An 18,635-nucleotide genomic window follows, 5' to 3' on the forward strand; every position below is an offset into this window, starting at 1 on the left:
AGCCAACTTGTGCACGGCCTTTCACGAAGCCGACAAACCCTTTTTGGTTCTCTGCTGAATACAATTTTAGCTTGTCGATCCTCCGACATACGAGCTACGTGACCAGCCCACTGCAGCCTGCCGCTTTACTATGTTATGTACTTGAGCTGGTTTCGCAGACCGAAAAAGGCCCAATTTGCAGCCGCAATCCGTCTTCTCACCTCGCGGGTACCATCATTATCGCCCGTCACTAGAGCATCAAGATAAACAAATTCGTCCACAACATCAAACTTTTCATCATCTTATACCGATTCGCCACCATTACCACGGCCGACGTTGACCACCAGCAATCATGTACTTGGTCTTAGTGCTGTTAATCATTAGTCCAATCCCCGCAGTCACCCCCTGAACTTCCAGTGTTATGTTGAACAGTAAGTTCGAAAGAGCATCGCCCTCCTTCAGTCCACCTGATGATGCGTCTGCAAGTTGTAGTCCCGAAATTTATCGAGAATCTGCCGCAGGGTGTACATCTGATCCGTCGTTGATCGGCTCTCACGAAAACCCGCCTGTGAAACAGAATTCCGAAAAAAATGTACGCTGAATTGAGAAGTGTTATTCTTCTGTGATTCGCGCACTCCAATCGAAACGACAGAAGAGTCAGGTGTCTTTGAAGGCACGGTGTTCCGTGAGGGATGAATATGCTCAATATTTTCTCAGACTTTTCAATACCATCCACGGAAAACGTTCAATTTCCAAAAAAAATCACAATTTTCTATTTCCTTCTTAGTTGTTAGCAAATTTGAAACTTTAAAAGCCAAATGTTGATTTTTTTGGATTCTATTTCCAAAGTACAGCATAGAACTTCCATAAAAGTTATTGTTTAAGCAGGTTCTACATAAAACTCCTTTAAAATTTAGTTGTTTACTTTCATGTTAGTTTTATACTGCACTAGCAGTCCCGGCAAACGTCGTTCTGCCTGCCTACTCTGTTTTTTGACGTACAGCTCCATAGGGACGTCCCCCGCAAAGTCATCTGTATGGGAGCCCCCTGTTCCAGAGACCGGAGTGGTCCCGCACCAAGCTAAGAACCTTCCCCGGCTCCAAAAATACCCACATACAAAATTTCACACCGATCGGTCCAGTAGTTTTCGAATCCATAACGGTCAGACAGACAGACAGACAGACAGACAGACAGAAATTCATTTTTATATATATAGATTTTTGAGAAAGGGTTAAATTTATTTCAAAACCACCAAGAAGGATTACAGATTGAAGTTTTATATATGAAGTTATATTTGAGTTGTGAGGCATGTTTGAGTGTCAAATTATAAATGAGCTTTAATAAAACATGATACAACCTTAGGCATCGAAGCACCATAAAACACGCATAAATCTTCGGAGCATTGAAATTGTTATGTACTAGGGTCGGCCGGCAGTAAGTCCTTCCCAGCAGCCTTGTTGTTCTACAGTCCTCTAATGGCTGTCTTGAATTCGTCTAGTATTGGAGGTTCCACTGCTTGTCCGTCGTCGTCGATTAGAATTCTGTCTGTTTATCTTCCATATCCGCCATTGACAGTTTCGTAAAATCTCCGCATATCATTCTATTCCATACTCTCTTGCGCCTGAGCAATCACTTTTTCCCATGCTCTTTTTTATTTATGCGGTGGATTCGTTTTACGGCTATTCTCGCTTCCCTATAACGCTCCCTAGTCTTGTACTTAATATATGGGATACGTACAGCTTCAACAACGTTGTTACTTGGGGTATAATTTTAAGTACCATGTACCAATTTTACCATGCGATATGAAAGTTAGTCAGCCTGTAGTTTTTTATAGCTATTATAATAAAAACCAAACTAATTGTTAAATATAATGTTACTGGTAGGTAGGGTAGCACACGTGCTACCAGGACAAAAGACCTCGACAAACTTGGCAGAGCAACGGCTTGTCGTGAGGCCGGGTTCTACAACAACCTCTTTTCCTGGCTAGCGCGATCTGGAGCACCTCTCTGGTCTCAAGGTCGGCTGGAGTAGAATCTAGTCGGCTAATCAGACCTCGGATATGTGGGTGTAATGGAAAAAGCTGGTGATTTATAATTTTACAGTTTTATTGTCCTAGCATTTACAAGTCTGTGTGGGTGAGTGTGTGTGTGTGTGTGTGTGTGTGTGTGTGTGTGTGTGTGTGTGTGTGTGTGTGTGTGTGTGTGTGTGTGTGTGTGTGTGTGTGTGTTCTGTAGTTCCTAATAAATACCTATAGGGCCGGCCGGGAACTGCTGAAGAACTGGCAGGAGCGCTGGGTGGGAACTCGCCTTGGACTGGGGGTTGGACCAGCGACAACGACGGTTGGCGAGCGTTGGGGAGACCACGTAGGTATCGGTAGTACTCCGTGGGGTCCGAATCGACTCCAAACTTGGCTTCACGGTTGGTTTGAGGACCGGCGAGGTTAGGTTTCCGGAAACCTCGCGTTTTCGATCTTAACGATGGCGGGGCTCTCAGCAAACTCTCGGGTACTTCGACCTAACCCAACGGTCCACTTTGGCACGTCCGGGAACTCCGGGTCACCGGCTCTATCCGTAATGCCGGATAAGAAGCGGGTTTTGGGTAAAAGCTAACGGGCCCTAATACCAGAAAAGTAACACCTTAGTACCGAAATTACTCCACTTCCAACTTTGATGTTGCTGAATCTCACCTGATTCTACCACGTCTTATGTAAGATTAATGCTTATTTCAAACTAGTCACTTTCAACTAACTTTGGTATTTTTAATTTACTTTTCGGTACTTCTAACGACTGATTCGAATGGAGTCCTTACGGGAAATAGGCCGAGTCATTCTCTCAACGCTGCATGATCCCCCTGTCGTTCGATAGCCATCTTCTCTTTTTTTTTCTTTTCTCTTTTAATTTCTCTTTTTCCACTGAACTGTAACTACTCTATTGGTGCTTTTTATTGCAGTGTGGTGAGTTTGTATGATGATGATGTGTAGGGGTATTTTTATGGCATTAGGCTAATTGAAATTTTTGAATAAATAACTCGGGGACATGCAATATATATATTTTTTTTAACAATAGAATAAACAAATTAACATAAACACACAGACTTACTGTTACAAACGGTAACAATAATAATTAAAAAAATCATGATATTTAACATTTTCTGTTACTTTCTTTCAAATAGGATACATGCTCTGCTACAGGCATATGCAAAAAATAGATTATATTTCTAAAGGAATGCGAGCAAAAAAGCTTATTAATCTATTCGAGCTTCGAATCACACTCATCCCGGGATTTTTGGGATATTTATAAATATATCCCGGGAATCGGGAAATCCCGGAATAACTCAAAATCCGGAATTTATTGTCTATTATATTCCTGGACATTATAAATCATCGACAATAAATAGCTCTTTTGTTTCTATGGCGAGGAGCTTCTATTTCTTGTTTAAAAAAAAAACTGATGTTCTTCTCACTATACTTTAGCCAAGCCATAACTGGTACATTTTTCCTTATGGGTCGTGCAGCTGCAAAGTTTGAGAACCTATGTCTTTAAAAGTTGAAACATATACTTACATATGTGCCAATTATTTTGTGCTGAAAAAAAACTCATTTTGAATCACTTTAACGTCCTTCCTGTTCTTCTATTTTTCTTTCTAGAAATGAAACCCAACATACGCTAGGAATCGAAAGACAACGGAAACGATCATGGACTGGTCTACTGGCGACTTGGTGTGGTTTGACCCTGGGCTTGGTCATCCACTACCGGGCGAAATACTTGAAGTGCATCGCGCCGCCCAAATAATCATCGTGCAAGCGCTAATCAATGGAAAGGTAAGTAACTGGATTATTTTTGGCCGTTCTTCGTTCAATAACGCGCATATCGCGTGCTAAGTCACCTTCACTAGCCAGTAATTGGCTTCCATTGGATGGTCGGTCAGGCGTTTTAGATGCACTGCACCTAGGCATACAGCCAGAATTGTTCAACACTTTCAATTTCATTATTTGGCCCAGGTGTTTTACTACCTGATCAGATTATTTTGGGGCTTGGAGAGCTATGAACTAGTTACATAAGGCGCTGTCTATAAACGACGCAGACTTATTCTTAGCTATTTCAGACCCCCCCCCCCATTCCCCCAATAAAGTTTTATCCATACAAAAAATTGAAAATTTGTGTGGACCGTACAATTTGGGCAGACATCACCTTCCCGCCTTAGAGTCTACGTAGTTTATGGACAGGACTATGGATTAGGACTATACAAAACAACATACGAATACTACAATTTGGGGGTTTGAGTAAGAATTAGTTAGAATAATAATAGTTTATTCGCTTGTTCAACTTAATATTGTTAAACGGGGTAACTTTCATATTGCAAGGGCATACAACAAACCTATTAAAATTATTTAAATATCAAATCATGTTTATCAATATGTCACTCGTATCGCCAACCGGTGCCTGCTTGTGACGGTGTGGTGAAGTGTTTTGCAACACGTGATATCTTCCCATTTTGTTCATCAATTAAAATTGATACTCAGAGCCTTGCATTACAAATCAGTTCAACTACATAGCTTCAATGTACTTATTTAGTCACGATTTGAACTTCAATTCGAAAAATTCAACAAAATATTCATAAATTTTATGTTTGAGCAAAAATGAGACAATAACCTTTCTTAATTTCAATTCTCGATATTTTTATGATTATTGAGAGTAGGAAGTTGAAACTCTGCCAGATTTTAGAACTCGTAAATATATATCTACTAACGGGGTTGAACGAATTTTCAAGTAAGGAGAGTTGGGGGGAGGGGCCGCTAATTTTTTTACTACGTGGAATGCCGGCAGGGTACTCGGGTACCCACGAAACTGAAATGATAATATTTCCGTCAATTTTTCACCGATTTCAATTTTTTTTGGCTCATTTAACTCAGAAACTCATTATCTATCTAGAAAACATGTGGTTGTGCCGATCTGATAACTGTAGTTTTCGGAAAATCTGGATTTTCGGGAGCATGTCCTTACGCCATATTAAATCCCACATTGTTGAGCCTAGGATACCGTATAGTGGCCATTGCCAGCCATGGCCCCACGGGAAGCCTGATCCGAAAATGCAGCTATAAAGTCAACACGTTTTATAATTGCAGGCAGGTCAGGTACTATTTGCTGAAGCAATTTTAGGATGATTGATACCGATATTGCCACTAACCTACCGAAAATTCCAAGAATTGTTTTGTATAAAAACATGAACCCGGAAATCCGGATTTTCACACTCCGGTTAAAGCGCATATATTGACATGCATTGCCCTACATTAACCATTAAAGTTGAATTAAAATGTGCGTTATTTATGCAATACGTGCAGCTTCAACAGCGTGGCTACTTGCCCAAGTAACCACAGTGCTGAAGCCTTATTGCATGCAGATATACGGTGTATTTAGTGCAATCATTACTTTACATGCAAACTTAAGGTTGATTTAAAGTGGAAGTGGGCAATTATAGAATCAAATGAAGATTATACTGGTATAATCTTGAAGCAGTCGCATAATTGCCCATTTCCACTTTAAATCAACCTTAAGTTTGCATGTAAAGTAATGATTGCTCTAAATACACCGTATATCTGCATGCAATAAGGCTTCAACGCCGTGGTTACTTGGGTGGGTAGCCACCAAGCAGTTTGTTGGCTAGATATGCGGAGTGCGAGAGAAAAGTCTCGGATTCATTAAAACACTTCGCCCTCACTTGCGTTGTGGATTGGCATCTAAGCCGAAAGAGAGATGAGTTTGTGAAAAAGAAGTGTTCACGGTGTGGCTTCGGAATCAGTTTGACTCTCTATTCCACAGAATTGGCCTAGTTGGTTAAAGCACCGGTCTAGCGAATACGGAATCGTGGGTCCGAATCCCACCAGAACGCGATTTTGTTTTCACAAATTTCATCACTCAATTTGTCAATTAGAATCATTTCGTGCCTTCTAACTGTCAATCATTGCTGGATGGTTCAGCAAGTCGAAAAATAATTGCTGATACTCAGTAATTCGTGTTGCCGAATGCAATCAGCACAAAAAAGCAACAAAGTTTGCTGAACCTGCAAACAAAATTTGGAGTGACTGTTTATTTTCAAAACAATCATATCTCAAAAACTCAAACGCATACACCCCTATCATATTCATACCTACGTTATGACAAATTTTATTTATTTTCTGATGAAAACATAAAAACAGGGTGTTTATTTGGTCTCGAGAACATGGAAACGTAGAAAAAAAATTGATGTATTTACAAATTTTTTGCACTTTAACACAATTTGACCCTTTCATCGTATTTTAAATGAAAACTACAATTCAATATATTTCAAACAAACAAAAAAAAAATAGGAATCGGTCAACTAGTTCAAAAGTTATGATATATTGAAAATTTTAAAATTTGAAGAATTTATTTTTTGTAGCACTTTATCTTAAAATTGGTCACTCTAATGATGAAATAAAAGAAATACGTGTCTTATTATTTTCATCAAACTTAACTACAAATCTTATAACTATTATAACATTCGGAGTTACACAATATCGACTTCCTATAGAATGCATATTTATATATTTACATTTGGGTAACTCTCGCTGAGACCGTCCCACTATTTACACCATGTCATCAAAAATGTTTAAGGTGGCGATTTTCTGAAAGTCCTCCCCAAAATAGTAAGGAAAATGCATTTGGTTAATCAAATTGGTGGACCCCCCGTTAGTTAGAGCCACAAGCAATTTGGTGAACCCCTCGATTTTGGTCAATTGTTGGCTCATTTAAACCGTTATAACTCGAAAGTTTCGCCAGAAACCACTTAAAAACTATAGGTTGTTGGAAAGAGAAAAGATAGAGGTACTCTTTGCAGTTATAAAAAGTTTGGTCGGCCATATTGATTTCGGCCGCCATCTTGAATTTGTGTACCAAAACATTTTTTTCACCATGTTGGCAACCACCGATTTTCAAGTTTCTTGCGTCAATCGAAAGCTGGGACATTTTTACACAACATATCAAAAATTTAGAGATGTATCATTTTCCTATCAAAAGTTATCTGCACTTTTGTAAATCATGACACGTTTTCTCCATACATTTTATGCGTACCGGCAATGACACGCAACAGCATCAAAGTTGGCGCCTGCTTGTATACACAAACGCACCTGCAGCAAAATTAGGGCAAATCGGAGGATCGTTCTCATTTTTAACTGTTTCTCATCGATGCGGGCATTGCTTTTTAAACTTTTTTGGTGTTTTGAAAAGCTGAAATTTTCAACTTTTCATTAGTGGATTCAGATTTTAAATAAATGTTCGTAAACACTGTGAAATAACGCTGCATTTATGTAAACCATCGGCACCTGGCCCAGAGCGCAAATGTGGCATGATTCACAAAAGTGCAGATAACTTTTGATAGGAAAAAGATACATCTCTAAATTTTTGATATGTTGTGTAAAAATGTCCCCGCTTTCGATTGACGCAAAAAATTTGAAAATCGGTGGTTGCCAACATGGTGAAAAAACAGTTTTGGTATAAAAGTCCAAGATGGCATCCGAAATCAATATGGCCGACCCAATTTTTTATAACTGTAAATAGTAGCCCTATCTTCTCTCTTTTCAACAACCTATAGTTTTTAGGTGGTTTCTGGCGAAACTTTCGAGTTATAACGGTTTAAATGAACCAACAATTGACAAAAATCGAGGGGTCCGCCAAAATGCTTGTGGCTCTAACTAACGGGGGGTCCACCAATTTGATTAACCAAATGCATTTTCCTTACTTTTTTGGGGAGGACTTTCAGAAAATCGCCACCTTGAACATTTTTGAAGACATGGTGTAAATAGTGGGACGGTCTCAGCGAGAGTTACCCATTTCATAGAACATCGATATAGTGGATCTACAAATGTCGTGATACTTGGTGATACTTAGGATAATCAATTTTTAGATACGGTGGTCATAAAAATCAAAGCTTTAAAAACTAAAATTAAAAAAAAATCATATCTTCTAAATCTCAGTTTGCCAGTTTTTAATTTATTTTTTATTTTTTTATATTAAAAAAACGGGCTCAAAAAATGGTATAGGATTAGAGAGCATAATTTTAGCTTGTCAAATTGTAATCCTAATGTAAGACAGACTCGTTAGAATCCCAAGATAGACTTTTGCACATATTCACGATTTTGGGCGCAAAAATCTCATTGAAAATCAAACCAGCGCATCTCATCTTCTTATTTTAGCATAGCAGCATAGCATAGGCGGTTGTACACTAGCATGGGACACAAAAATACATTTTACTCATGTACACTTTTTGAGTTCCATTTTGGCCCCATATCAACTGTGCAAAATTTCAGCTCGATCGGAGAAACTATATTTTAGCGCCAGCCGTTTTCAGTTTTCATATGATTTACTATGGGGAAAATCACTTTTTCAAAGAAAAATCACCACAGGTTGCCCCTTAACCCCTAAAAATGTATCGATGAATGATTTCTGTTGGAAATTGTACGAAAAACAAACCCTCTGAAGACCGCAAAGCGATATAAGGCATGTGGAAAAAGTTATTGACTGAAAACTGAATGGCATGCCAACGCTGTTTAACATGTAAGGAATAACAATAAATAATAAAATCTCGTCATTTTATCGATCGGGTAAGGCTTAATAACTTTTTCCACGAATGTCGCATCGCTTTGCGGTCTTCGTTGATATGGGACCAAAATGGAACTCAAAAAATATACAGGAGTTGGAGTTTCTCCATTTTTTATATTTTCCCATATAAACCGTGTACCAGGCTATTGTACACATCGTGGGTGGCTATACAATGCTCAGCTTCATTTGTTTTGAGAAAACTAACACGGAGTGTCGCTAAAACACCGTTTGGAATTAACGCCTTTTTGTACGTCTTAGAGTTGGTCGAAACAAGCATCACATTGTATACCTGGCCACATCCTTACAATCGGTTGGAAAGGCTAGGAATGTTAGTTTAACGTCTACTTGAAGATACAGGGTACCCAAACTATCTCCAATGGAGATTCTCCATAGACGTTAATGGCCCGTTTACATGTGTGATAATAATACGTGACAATATTCTGTCGGACAATTTATTCCACGCTAGTATCGTTTACATTGCCGCTAAAAATTTAGCTGCTAAACCTGGGACAATAAATTGTCCAACGGTGTTGGTACCAAACTATCGTAATGTAAACACTTCCCTATCTGCCAATAAAATTAGCGTGATGGCATAATTAGCTGACAATTCGTCTAGCAGACCGTTTACATGATGCTAATTGTGTCGGACAATCTAATATCCTCATTATTGTCCACTAGTTTTAGCACCGAAGCTTCTGATTTTGTCATGCTAAATTTATTGTCTGCTAAAAAGTGTTTACATTGGGCTAAATTGACGCCAATACTGCTCGAAAATGAACTGTCGCGTAGAATTAGCAAATATGTAAACGGGCCATAAGGAAAATTAACTTGTGTTAGTAGGGTGGGATTATTATAAAAAAAAAGACGCGGACACCGTCTTCAGCCAGAGGCTGCACAGACTGAATGAAACTTAAACACTAGACAAGGGACACACGGAGCATGCACCAGTGGATACGGAGAAGAAACTATTCTCACGAAAAGTTTCATCGCACGGAGCGGGAATCAAACCCTCACCCCATAGCATGGTGCGATTAGAAGCTTGGTGACCCTCACCGCACGGCTACGAGCTCTATTCGACAATCCAGAGCGCAGTTGACATTATTAATGGATGACTGCTAGATCTGTTAAATGAACTTACCTCGATATTCCTGAAAGAATGTATATTAGTATACTAAAACAAAAATATTAATAACATACACATCTGCATATCAATACTGAAGATATTGAAGTGGCCAAAGGATTGAGGCAACAAATCAATGTTTGGCAAACACAAGACATAACAAGTAAACAAGAACAAAATTAAAATCATACTTTATTTAGAAGTCCATTTCTTGCAACCGGCTGCGATGCGGCCATGTTTTTGAAGTCATCATCTGTTTCAGGTCAAACATCTGATTCAGGCGTAGTTTACGAGTGATATTTTTTCTTTAACAAAAAGTTTTTTGCATCCCCAATTGCGGCCTAATTTGAACACGTTTTTATTTATTGTAACATCTTTCAGCTAAGAGAATTAGATTTTTTCATAATTCTCCTAGTATTTTCGAAAAATTTCTTTTTTGTTGTGGAAAATATTACGCGCTTTTCAAGTGTTGGTCCAGAAAAGTTTACTGTTTACAAACTTTTTGCTGTCAAAATGGGGTTCAACGCACATTGGGGGTCAGAGATGTTGGCTCGCTTTTTTACTGTGGGGTAGTATTCGGATGACAAGTGGCTGATTTCTTGATATTCAAGCATCTGAAGTTCTGGTGCAATATTAAGCTGGGATTTCAAGACGTTTGTCCTTAATCATTTCGAAACAAAAATAACATAAACTACGTAGACTTCTCCCTAATAGTCTACACGCAGAAAAATGAGGCTTGTTTAGAACAATAAAACGCATGGTTGATTTTCAAACTGAGCATTTACTTATTTCAAAGTTATATTTCTTTATTCATACTTAGAGTTTATCGATCAAATCAACCAACTCCCATCATTCCATATAACGTTAAAATCTTCATTTGTTTCAACAAAATAGGGACCATAAACATGACCCGGAAGCACTCACACATCTTTGAGATTCTTACCCCAACATCGCCACAACGAAGAAAGTGTAGCAAATCCATCACTCGAACTTCCAAGCGCAGTTTTGGCCGTGATGGATAACGCAAAGGTACTCAAGACTGCATGCACAAAAAGTTGGTCGGTTTCGATTTTTTGCCTTTTTTATTCGTTCTCGCTTCCATCCGGTTGTCGAGTGTCTAAAAATAGATTTCCGAGCTGCCGCAGGAGCTGCCGTCACCAACACAATCACTTCCCGGCTTTGTTAGTGGCAAAAGTGCAGTCGTTTAAAACAACCTGTTATTTTATGTTGAAACTATCAAATCTCCGTTTGTTCTAACAAACTGTCAAAAATTTCGCCAAATGAAAATATTTGTATTATTAAACAATGGAACAGTTCAGTTTAAACTAGAAATCAGTTTGTCGCTATAGCAAACTGAAAAATTGGTTGATTTGAACTACAATTTAATTGTGTTTACATTTTATTTTTCTGCGTGTACCTTATTTATGAACAGGCCTTTTTTGGTCTCGAAAAAAGTGGTAAACAGTGGTAAAGTGGTAAAAGTTTTTTTTTTCAACGAAAATAAGCAATTGAAAACCCATTGTCACGTAGATTCGACCAAACGAATAATGTTCTGAATTATTTGTCACAATTCGAACTTAACTTCGAGAATGTTATCTTCAATTGAACTATATGTAATCCTGATTTGAACCTCCAGTATTGGCCTGCAGACTGCGCTAGTTGCTGCTTTGTTTACTCTTGGGGAATGAAAAATTCTAAATTATCATTTTATAACAAACTAATATCCCTGGCTTTCATGTACATGAGATTTTACCGTAGTAAATTATTTCCATGTGGGTAGCATACGACGAATTTCAAGTAAACATATTGCTATTCACAGGGATGGCATGCTCCTAAGTGTATGAGCAAGAGTGTGCGGTTTTAAGGGGTCACGACCCGTCGTGTTATTTTCCCTATCTTTCCTCTCTTTCTCATGATAGTAACAAAACAAAGACCGATGATTTCACTGATGTAGCATGTCCCCTTAACGTTGAACTTTTCGTCATTGAAATCATCGTCATCATCAAACATTTGAAAGTAGTTTTTTCGTTCAAAACAAAAGTTTTTGCTGTGAAAATATATTCACTGTACTGCAACAAAAACTTTTGTTTTGAACGAAAAAACTGCTTTCAAATGTTTGATTATGACGATGATTTCAATGACGAAAAGTTCAACGTTAATATGATAATGCACTATGAATAGTTTTTATGCAGAATACCATCCCTGGCTATGCATTCTTCTTCAATGTGACTCGGTCACGGATTCCGACTAAAACCTTATGTTCCAATGTCTTGAACGCATTTGAAGACAGCTTTCTTTGTTTATTTCCTATGTCATCGTTTTCATATCTGAATCCTGTATATTTGTTATGCATTACATAATATTATATTTAGTATAACAATAATTTCTACAACTACACACATTTTCGTAGGTTTGATTGGTCTCAAATCATTTTTTTTATAAAAATGATAAGTATGCTGTTTTTTTTTTCATTCTTCAACCACTTAACCTAATTTTCAGCTCTCTTGTCCACTAGGGCACTGCGTGAGCGATTCCAATTGGCAGCTGCACTTAAACTTTGTACAGCGCCTAAATGTATTCTATTCATTCTTATTCTACCATATCGAACTGGCAGTCTTTGCGCTGCTGTCACTTTCTACCCCGTTCATGGTAGAATGATGAGCACGAGGATGATGATGTGTGGCTCTAGTTCCTTTTCCAGTCCGATTGGGGGTTTATTATGCGTTGCCGTTTCGCCGATATCCAATTATCCAGGTCCATTTGAGCTATGGGGAGCTCAGAAGAGGGTCAAGTGCCAGCCGCTCTCGGGGGAAGGAAGAGCAACTGACGAAATGCCGGGGCTGGGATCGAACCCATGACCATCCACTTATGAAGTGAACGTGTAGCCACTACGCTACGGGCCCCGGCAAATATGCTGTTGTAGATTTTAATTTTTGATGTATCCTTTTGTATCACTAAGTGTACCCTGTCTTAACACCGACCAACTGTGCGTGGAACGACAGTACAGTACCATTTTATTTTTATGGGGAAAGGAAGCGAACAATTTTACAACAATCACTTTTAACTTTCATAGATTCACGCTGATCAAACAACTAAATTATGAACATAATGAATTTATCAGTAAAAGTTTCCAAAACGGCCCTGATCCATCTTACCATGTGGTCCATCTTACCCCAGGTTACCCTACGTACTAGCGTAGGTCATTGATGTCCGGAGTACGAACGAACGGTTTGTTGAAACTCGGCTCAACGGATTCAATATAACTACTTTATTAATATAAAAGAATGGGTAAAAACGTGTCGTTTACAATATGTGTGTGTGTGTGTGTGTGTGTGTGTGTGTGTGTGTGTGTGTGTGTGTGTGTGTGTGTGTGTGTGTGTGTGTGTGTGTGTGTGTGTGTGTGTGTGTGTGTGTGTGTGTGTGTGTGTGTGTGTGTGTGTGTGTGTGTGTGTGTGTGTGTGTGTGTGTGTGTGTGTGTGTGTGTGTGTGTGTGTGTGTGTGTGTGTGTGTGTGTGTGTGTGTGTGTGTGTGTGTGTGTGTGTGTGTGTGTGTGTTTTTTTTTTTCTTTTTTTTTCCTCCCAACCTCCCCAGCAGAGAAAACCGATTGGAAAAACTCTGCTACACCTTGATGCCTCGATCCCCCTGGTACCACTGATATGCGACTGCTTCAGGGGGGGCAATGCGCTCATGCGCTCTTCTGCTACTGTGCTCATGCACTTTTTGTCGCTCCTAATCTATACTCATACACGTCTCGTATTTTGCTTACTCCGGTTGGTGTTGGCTCGCCATTAAGCGGACAACATGCTTAGTTTCAAATTTGTTATTCTACACGTTCTAATGTTAGTACCTAACATCGCCATTCAGCGACACATAGGTACAACATACACACAATTTGTTATTCTAATACCACGCAAGGCATTCGGATCCTACTAACTTGCTCCGAACGGTGTCCTCCCCGTGCCGCCGTTGCGCCATTAAGCACTCCAGCTTTCCGCGCACGACTCGTGTAGTCCCCGACGGTGGATCTACTCTACGCCGACAAAGAGTTCCCCGGCAGTGGAACATCTTCCGAAACCGTTTCTTCCCAGACAGGTGCCGAGGTCTCTCCTGCGATTCCGGTTGGAGACTGTCTTCCGGTTCACAGGCGCCCCGACGACCAAATTCCGGTGCTTCTTCGCGATAGACTCGGTCTAGTCCCCGGCGGTGGCCCTAGCCTACTCCGACGGAGAAAAACCCCGGCGGTGGAAGTTCTCCCGATACCGATGTTTCTATCCCGACCAGTAAGGTGCCGAAGTCGGTCCGGCGATTCCGGTTGGTGGTGGACTTCCGGTTCACCGGCGCTCCGACGACCAAAAACCGGTGCCACGTTACGGACGACTCAGTCATGTCCCCGGCGGTGGATCATGCCTACCCGGATCGCGTTCCGCCGCTCTCTGGTCTTCGCGCCACTTCCTCTGCAGCGCGGACAGCATCCTCGTTACTGCTCTGTCGACAGCGTTCCACGTGTTTTCATCGCGACACATCTCTTCGACAATGTTGTCGACTGTCACTCCGCCCAGCAAGACGCGAATTTCTTCGAACCTGGGGCATTCGAAAACGACATGTTCCGGTGACTCCTCCACGTTAACACACTCCGGGCAAAAGGGCGAAAGAGCATGCCCAAACCGGTGCAGGTACTTCCTGAAGCAGCCATGGCCGGACAGGAACTGCGTCAGATGGAAGTTCACCTCCCCATGCTTCCTATTCACCCACGCTGACACGCTAGGGATAAGCCGGTGAGTCCACCTGCCATTCGCCGAATTGTCCCACTCTTGCTGCCATTTAGCCAACGAGTTCGCTCTGACGATATCTCTTACGCTCCTGGTACTTCTGCGTTGGTAGCATTCCACGTCTTCGGCGATGGTGATGCAAATGGGCATCATTCCCGCGATAACACATACTGCCTCCGTCGAAATGGTTCTGTACGCGCTGGCGACCCGAGTGGCCATGAGTCGGAATGCGCTGTCTAGCGCTCTTCGATTCCGCTTCGTACTCAGTGCTTCAGCCCATGCTGGGGCACCATACCTGAGTATTGAGCCTGCTACGCTCGCCAGAAGACGCCTCTTACTACTTCGTGGTCCCCCGACGTTCGGCATGATCGTCGCTATAGCATTGACAGCCTTCGCTGCCTTTCCGCAGGCGTAGTCGACGTGCTCCTTGAAGTTAAGTCGATCATCGACCATCACTCCTAGATGCTTCAAAGCTCGTTTCGATGTGATAACATGCTCTCCGACTACGATCTCCATCGTTTGGACTGCTTTACAGTTGCTGACCAGAAGCACCTCCGTTTTGTGATGGGCAATCTGTAGCTTGACCCCAGTCATCCATCTTTCAACAGTGGACATTGATTCCGTCGCCAGCATTTCAACTTCTTCAAGAGTCTCTCCCATTACCGTCAACACGACGTCGTCTGCGAAGCCCACAATGACGACTCCTTTGGGAAGTTTTAACGACAGTACGCCGTTGTACATGGCATTCCAGAGTGTTGGGCCTAGTATGGACCCTTGTGGAACACCTGCCGTTACTTCTATAGACCTCTGCCCTTCGTTGGTCTCGTACACCAGTACCCTGTTCTGGAAGTAGCTCCGTAAAATCTGGCACAGATAATCGGGAACCCGCATACTGTGTAGCGCTACGACGATAGCCTCCCAGCTGGCACTATTAAACGCATTTTTGACGTCTATCGTTACCACAGCGCAGAATCGATCACCTCTCCGTTTTTTCTTGGACGCCTTCTGGGCATTCTCGATGACTACCCGAATCGCATCCACCGTCGATTTTCCCTTACGGAATCCGAATCGCATCGCTGACAGTCCCCTCTCACTTTCGACGTATTCTGTCAACCTGTTAAGGATGACCTTCTCTAACAGTTTTCCTAGGGTATCCAGCAGGCAGATCGGTCTATACGATCCTGGGTCCCCCGGCGGCTTTCCTGGTTTCGGTAGAAGCACCAACTTTTGAACCTTCCAACCGTTTGGGAAGTAGCCTTCATCCAGGCATTTTTGGAGCACCATCCTGATCATGTCCGGAAACGCCAATATCGCCGTTCTAACTGCTACGTTCGGGATCCCATCCGGACCGGGAGCTTTCCCGATCTTGAGCCCCTTCGCAATTACCAGCAACTCTGCATTGGATATCCGAGCACCTTCGTTGGGTTCTTCTGCATTCTCTGCGTATGGTGTGGGAGGCCAAAACGTTGGGCCATGGTGCGGAAAAAGACCTTCCACGATCCTCCTTAGTTTGTCCGGGCACATTTCCACGGGTACTGCTGGACCTTTGAGCTTCGATACCACGATTCGGTACGCGTTGCCCCAGGGGTTGGCGTCGGCTTCTCGACACAACTCTTTGTAGCAGTTCGACTTACTCAGCCTTATCTCGCGTTTAAGAGCGGCTCGAGCTCCCCGAAAAACGGTTCGCCTTGCTTCTCTCTCAGCTTCATTTCTGGCCCTCTGGAAGCGTCTCCTAGCACGGAGGCAAGCAGCACGGAGGGTACTGATCGTCGCGTTCCACCAATACGCTGGCCGTCTTCTGTTTCTGGGCTCTATCTTCCTCGGCATTGCTATGTCGCATGCCGTAACAATCGCTTCCGTTAGTTCACCTGCATCAAGGGTTGCACCGCCGTATGGCCGCAGCGCCTCGACAAAGACTTCCTTGTCGAACTCTTTTGTCTTCCACCTTCGTTCGCATGTTCGCATTCTCCTCGTCGAAGTAGAGGCTCGCCGGCCAATACTGTAGAGGATCGCCTGGTGATCACTGTTGGAATATTCCTCGCTGACTCTCCAGTTCATGTCTTCCGTAAGCGACGGACTACAGAACGTAACATCGATGATGGATTCACGGCCGTCTCTGCGGAATGTGCTGGCCATACCATCGTTGCAAAGCCTCACATCCAGCTTCGCCAGGGCTTCCAGTAGGCTGTACCCCCTAGCATTGGTGAGCCTACTACCCCATTCCACGGCCCAGGCGTTGAAATCTCCTCCGATGACTACCGGCTTCCGCCCGACCAGCGTGTCCGTGAGTGCATCCAACATCCTGTTGTACTCTTCATCTGACCACCTTGGAGGTGCATAGCAACTGCAAACGAAGACTCCATTAATTTTGGCAACCACAAAGCCTTCGTACGAACACTCGATCACTTCTTCAATGGGGAATCTACCCATCACCTGTATGGCCGCTATCTGGGATCTGTCCGTCACCCAATTGCCGTTCTCAGGGGGCACCCGATACGGCTCTGCGATGATTGCAACATCGCACTTAGTCTCTGTTGTCGACTGCCACAACAGTTGCTGTGCGACGTCGCAGTGATTGAGGTTGATTTGGGTTATCTCAATCATTGTTGACCTGCCATCGCCTTTTTATAGGCCGGGCACTTAAAGCCTCCCGTCTTATGGTCGTTTCCGTCCTCCGGCTTACACAGCATGCACTTGGGTTGGCTCGTGCAGTCCCGAGCAACGTGGCCGTTTCCACCGCAACTCCAGCATCGTCCGGACCTGTCGGGGCCCTTGCAATTTCTCGCCTGATGACCAAATTCCATGCATTTAAAGCATCGCTCCATTTGTTTGGTGGCTCGGGGAGCCAGTCGCAACGAGCACTCCGCCCATCGAATTTTTACCTTGCCAGTTGCTACCAGCTTATTGGCAATATCCACAGGCAATCGGATTGCCGCCGTCTGAGTGCCTCCATACGACTTCCTTATCCGAATCACCATCGGTCCTTCGACGTTGCACTGCTCCTTCAATGCGCGTTTCAGATCATCTTCTGTCGTGATCTCGTCCAGATCCTTGACTTCAACCACCGCTTCCTGTGATAAGGCTCTCACATTGGCCTCGTTCTCCAGCGATTTGGCAACGAGCTCCCTGAACGCCGAGCTCTTAACCGTCGGATCCTTCTTGAGCTCGAACAGCATCTCTCCTTTTTGGGTGCGTCTGGTCTTCACTACGTTTTCGCCCAACACCTTCAACTCCGGGTCCTCCTGCAGTTTCCTAAGCAGAGCAGCGTACGTCGTCTTGTCCTTCGCCTCAACGATCAATGCATCGCCCTTCTTCCTCTCCCTAGGAGGCCGCTGGGTTTCTTTCTTCTTCTGTTCCTTCTTCTTTTCTTCCTTCTTCTTATCTTCTTTCTCCTTTCGCTTTTTCTTCTTCTTCGCCTGCTGGTTCTCCACAGTGCGCCATCCATCATCACTCCGATTGCTGGCACGCTCCCGTTCGCTTCTCTGTTTCTTCGGGACTTCCTCTTCTCCTGGCGTGTCCCTGCCTCGTTTCTCTGAGCGAGTACTCCGGTGGCTCCTCGGCGTCTCCATGTTTTCAGCCGTAGGTCTATCCGTGGCTTCCGCCAGAGACTTCTCGGCTGTTTCCACTCTCAGCTTGAGCGCCTTCTGATCGCGTTCCGCAACTGTAACGGCAGACTTGATGCTCGTCACTAGTTGCTTGATCTTCAGGTGAACGTTGTGCTTGTCTTTGACAAACTCGTACAACTCGTTCACCCTTCTCCTCACTTCGAACAAGCTCGACTCTTGAGCTGTGCCGCTGTTCGAGTTCGGTGTAAGCACTCGCTGATTCAGGAATGCTAGCTCCCGTTGGCTTCCTTGAGGCTCGCTCCGTATCGCGCTACTACTCGTGTAGACGCGAAGTGGTCACGGCACTGCACTGGCTTTCTTCCTATTCTTCCTTTTTCGGAAAAACTAACTCTACGATTATTACTTCTTACTGTTTATTCTTCTTCTAGACTTACTTTCTAACACTTTCTCGCAACCACACGGCACACTAACGTCGTCGACACCGACGACAAACGGACACCCGGACTTCTCCAACGAACCCACAACAACCGTCACCGCGAACAGACGAACCGGGCAACCGACGATCCACACAACAATACAACACCGC

At 42.9% G+C, this 18,635-nt stretch overlaps 1 protein-coding gene across 1 annotated transcript in view; it reads left to right on the top strand.

Moving 5' to 3' along the window:
• LOC109414978 (unconventional myosin-XV) overlaps positions 1–18,635 on the top strand; it is a 98,351-nt gene that overhangs the window by 14,626 nt on the left and 65,090 nt on the right. Inside the window, exon 2 of the mRNA XM_062851933.1 lies at positions 3,626–3,799. Coding sequence (XP_062707917.1) covers positions 3,674–3,799 — 126 coding nt within the window. The 5' untranslated portion in view covers positions 3,626–3,673. The remainder of the gene's footprint in view (positions 1–3,625; positions 3,800–18,635) is intronic.

This window comes from Aedes albopictus, chromosome 2 (assembly GCF_035046485.1).
Source record: "Aedes albopictus strain Foshan chromosome 2, AalbF5, whole genome shotgun sequence".
Taxonomy (NCBI): Eukaryota; Metazoa; Arthropoda; class Insecta; order Diptera; family Culicidae; genus Aedes; species Aedes albopictus.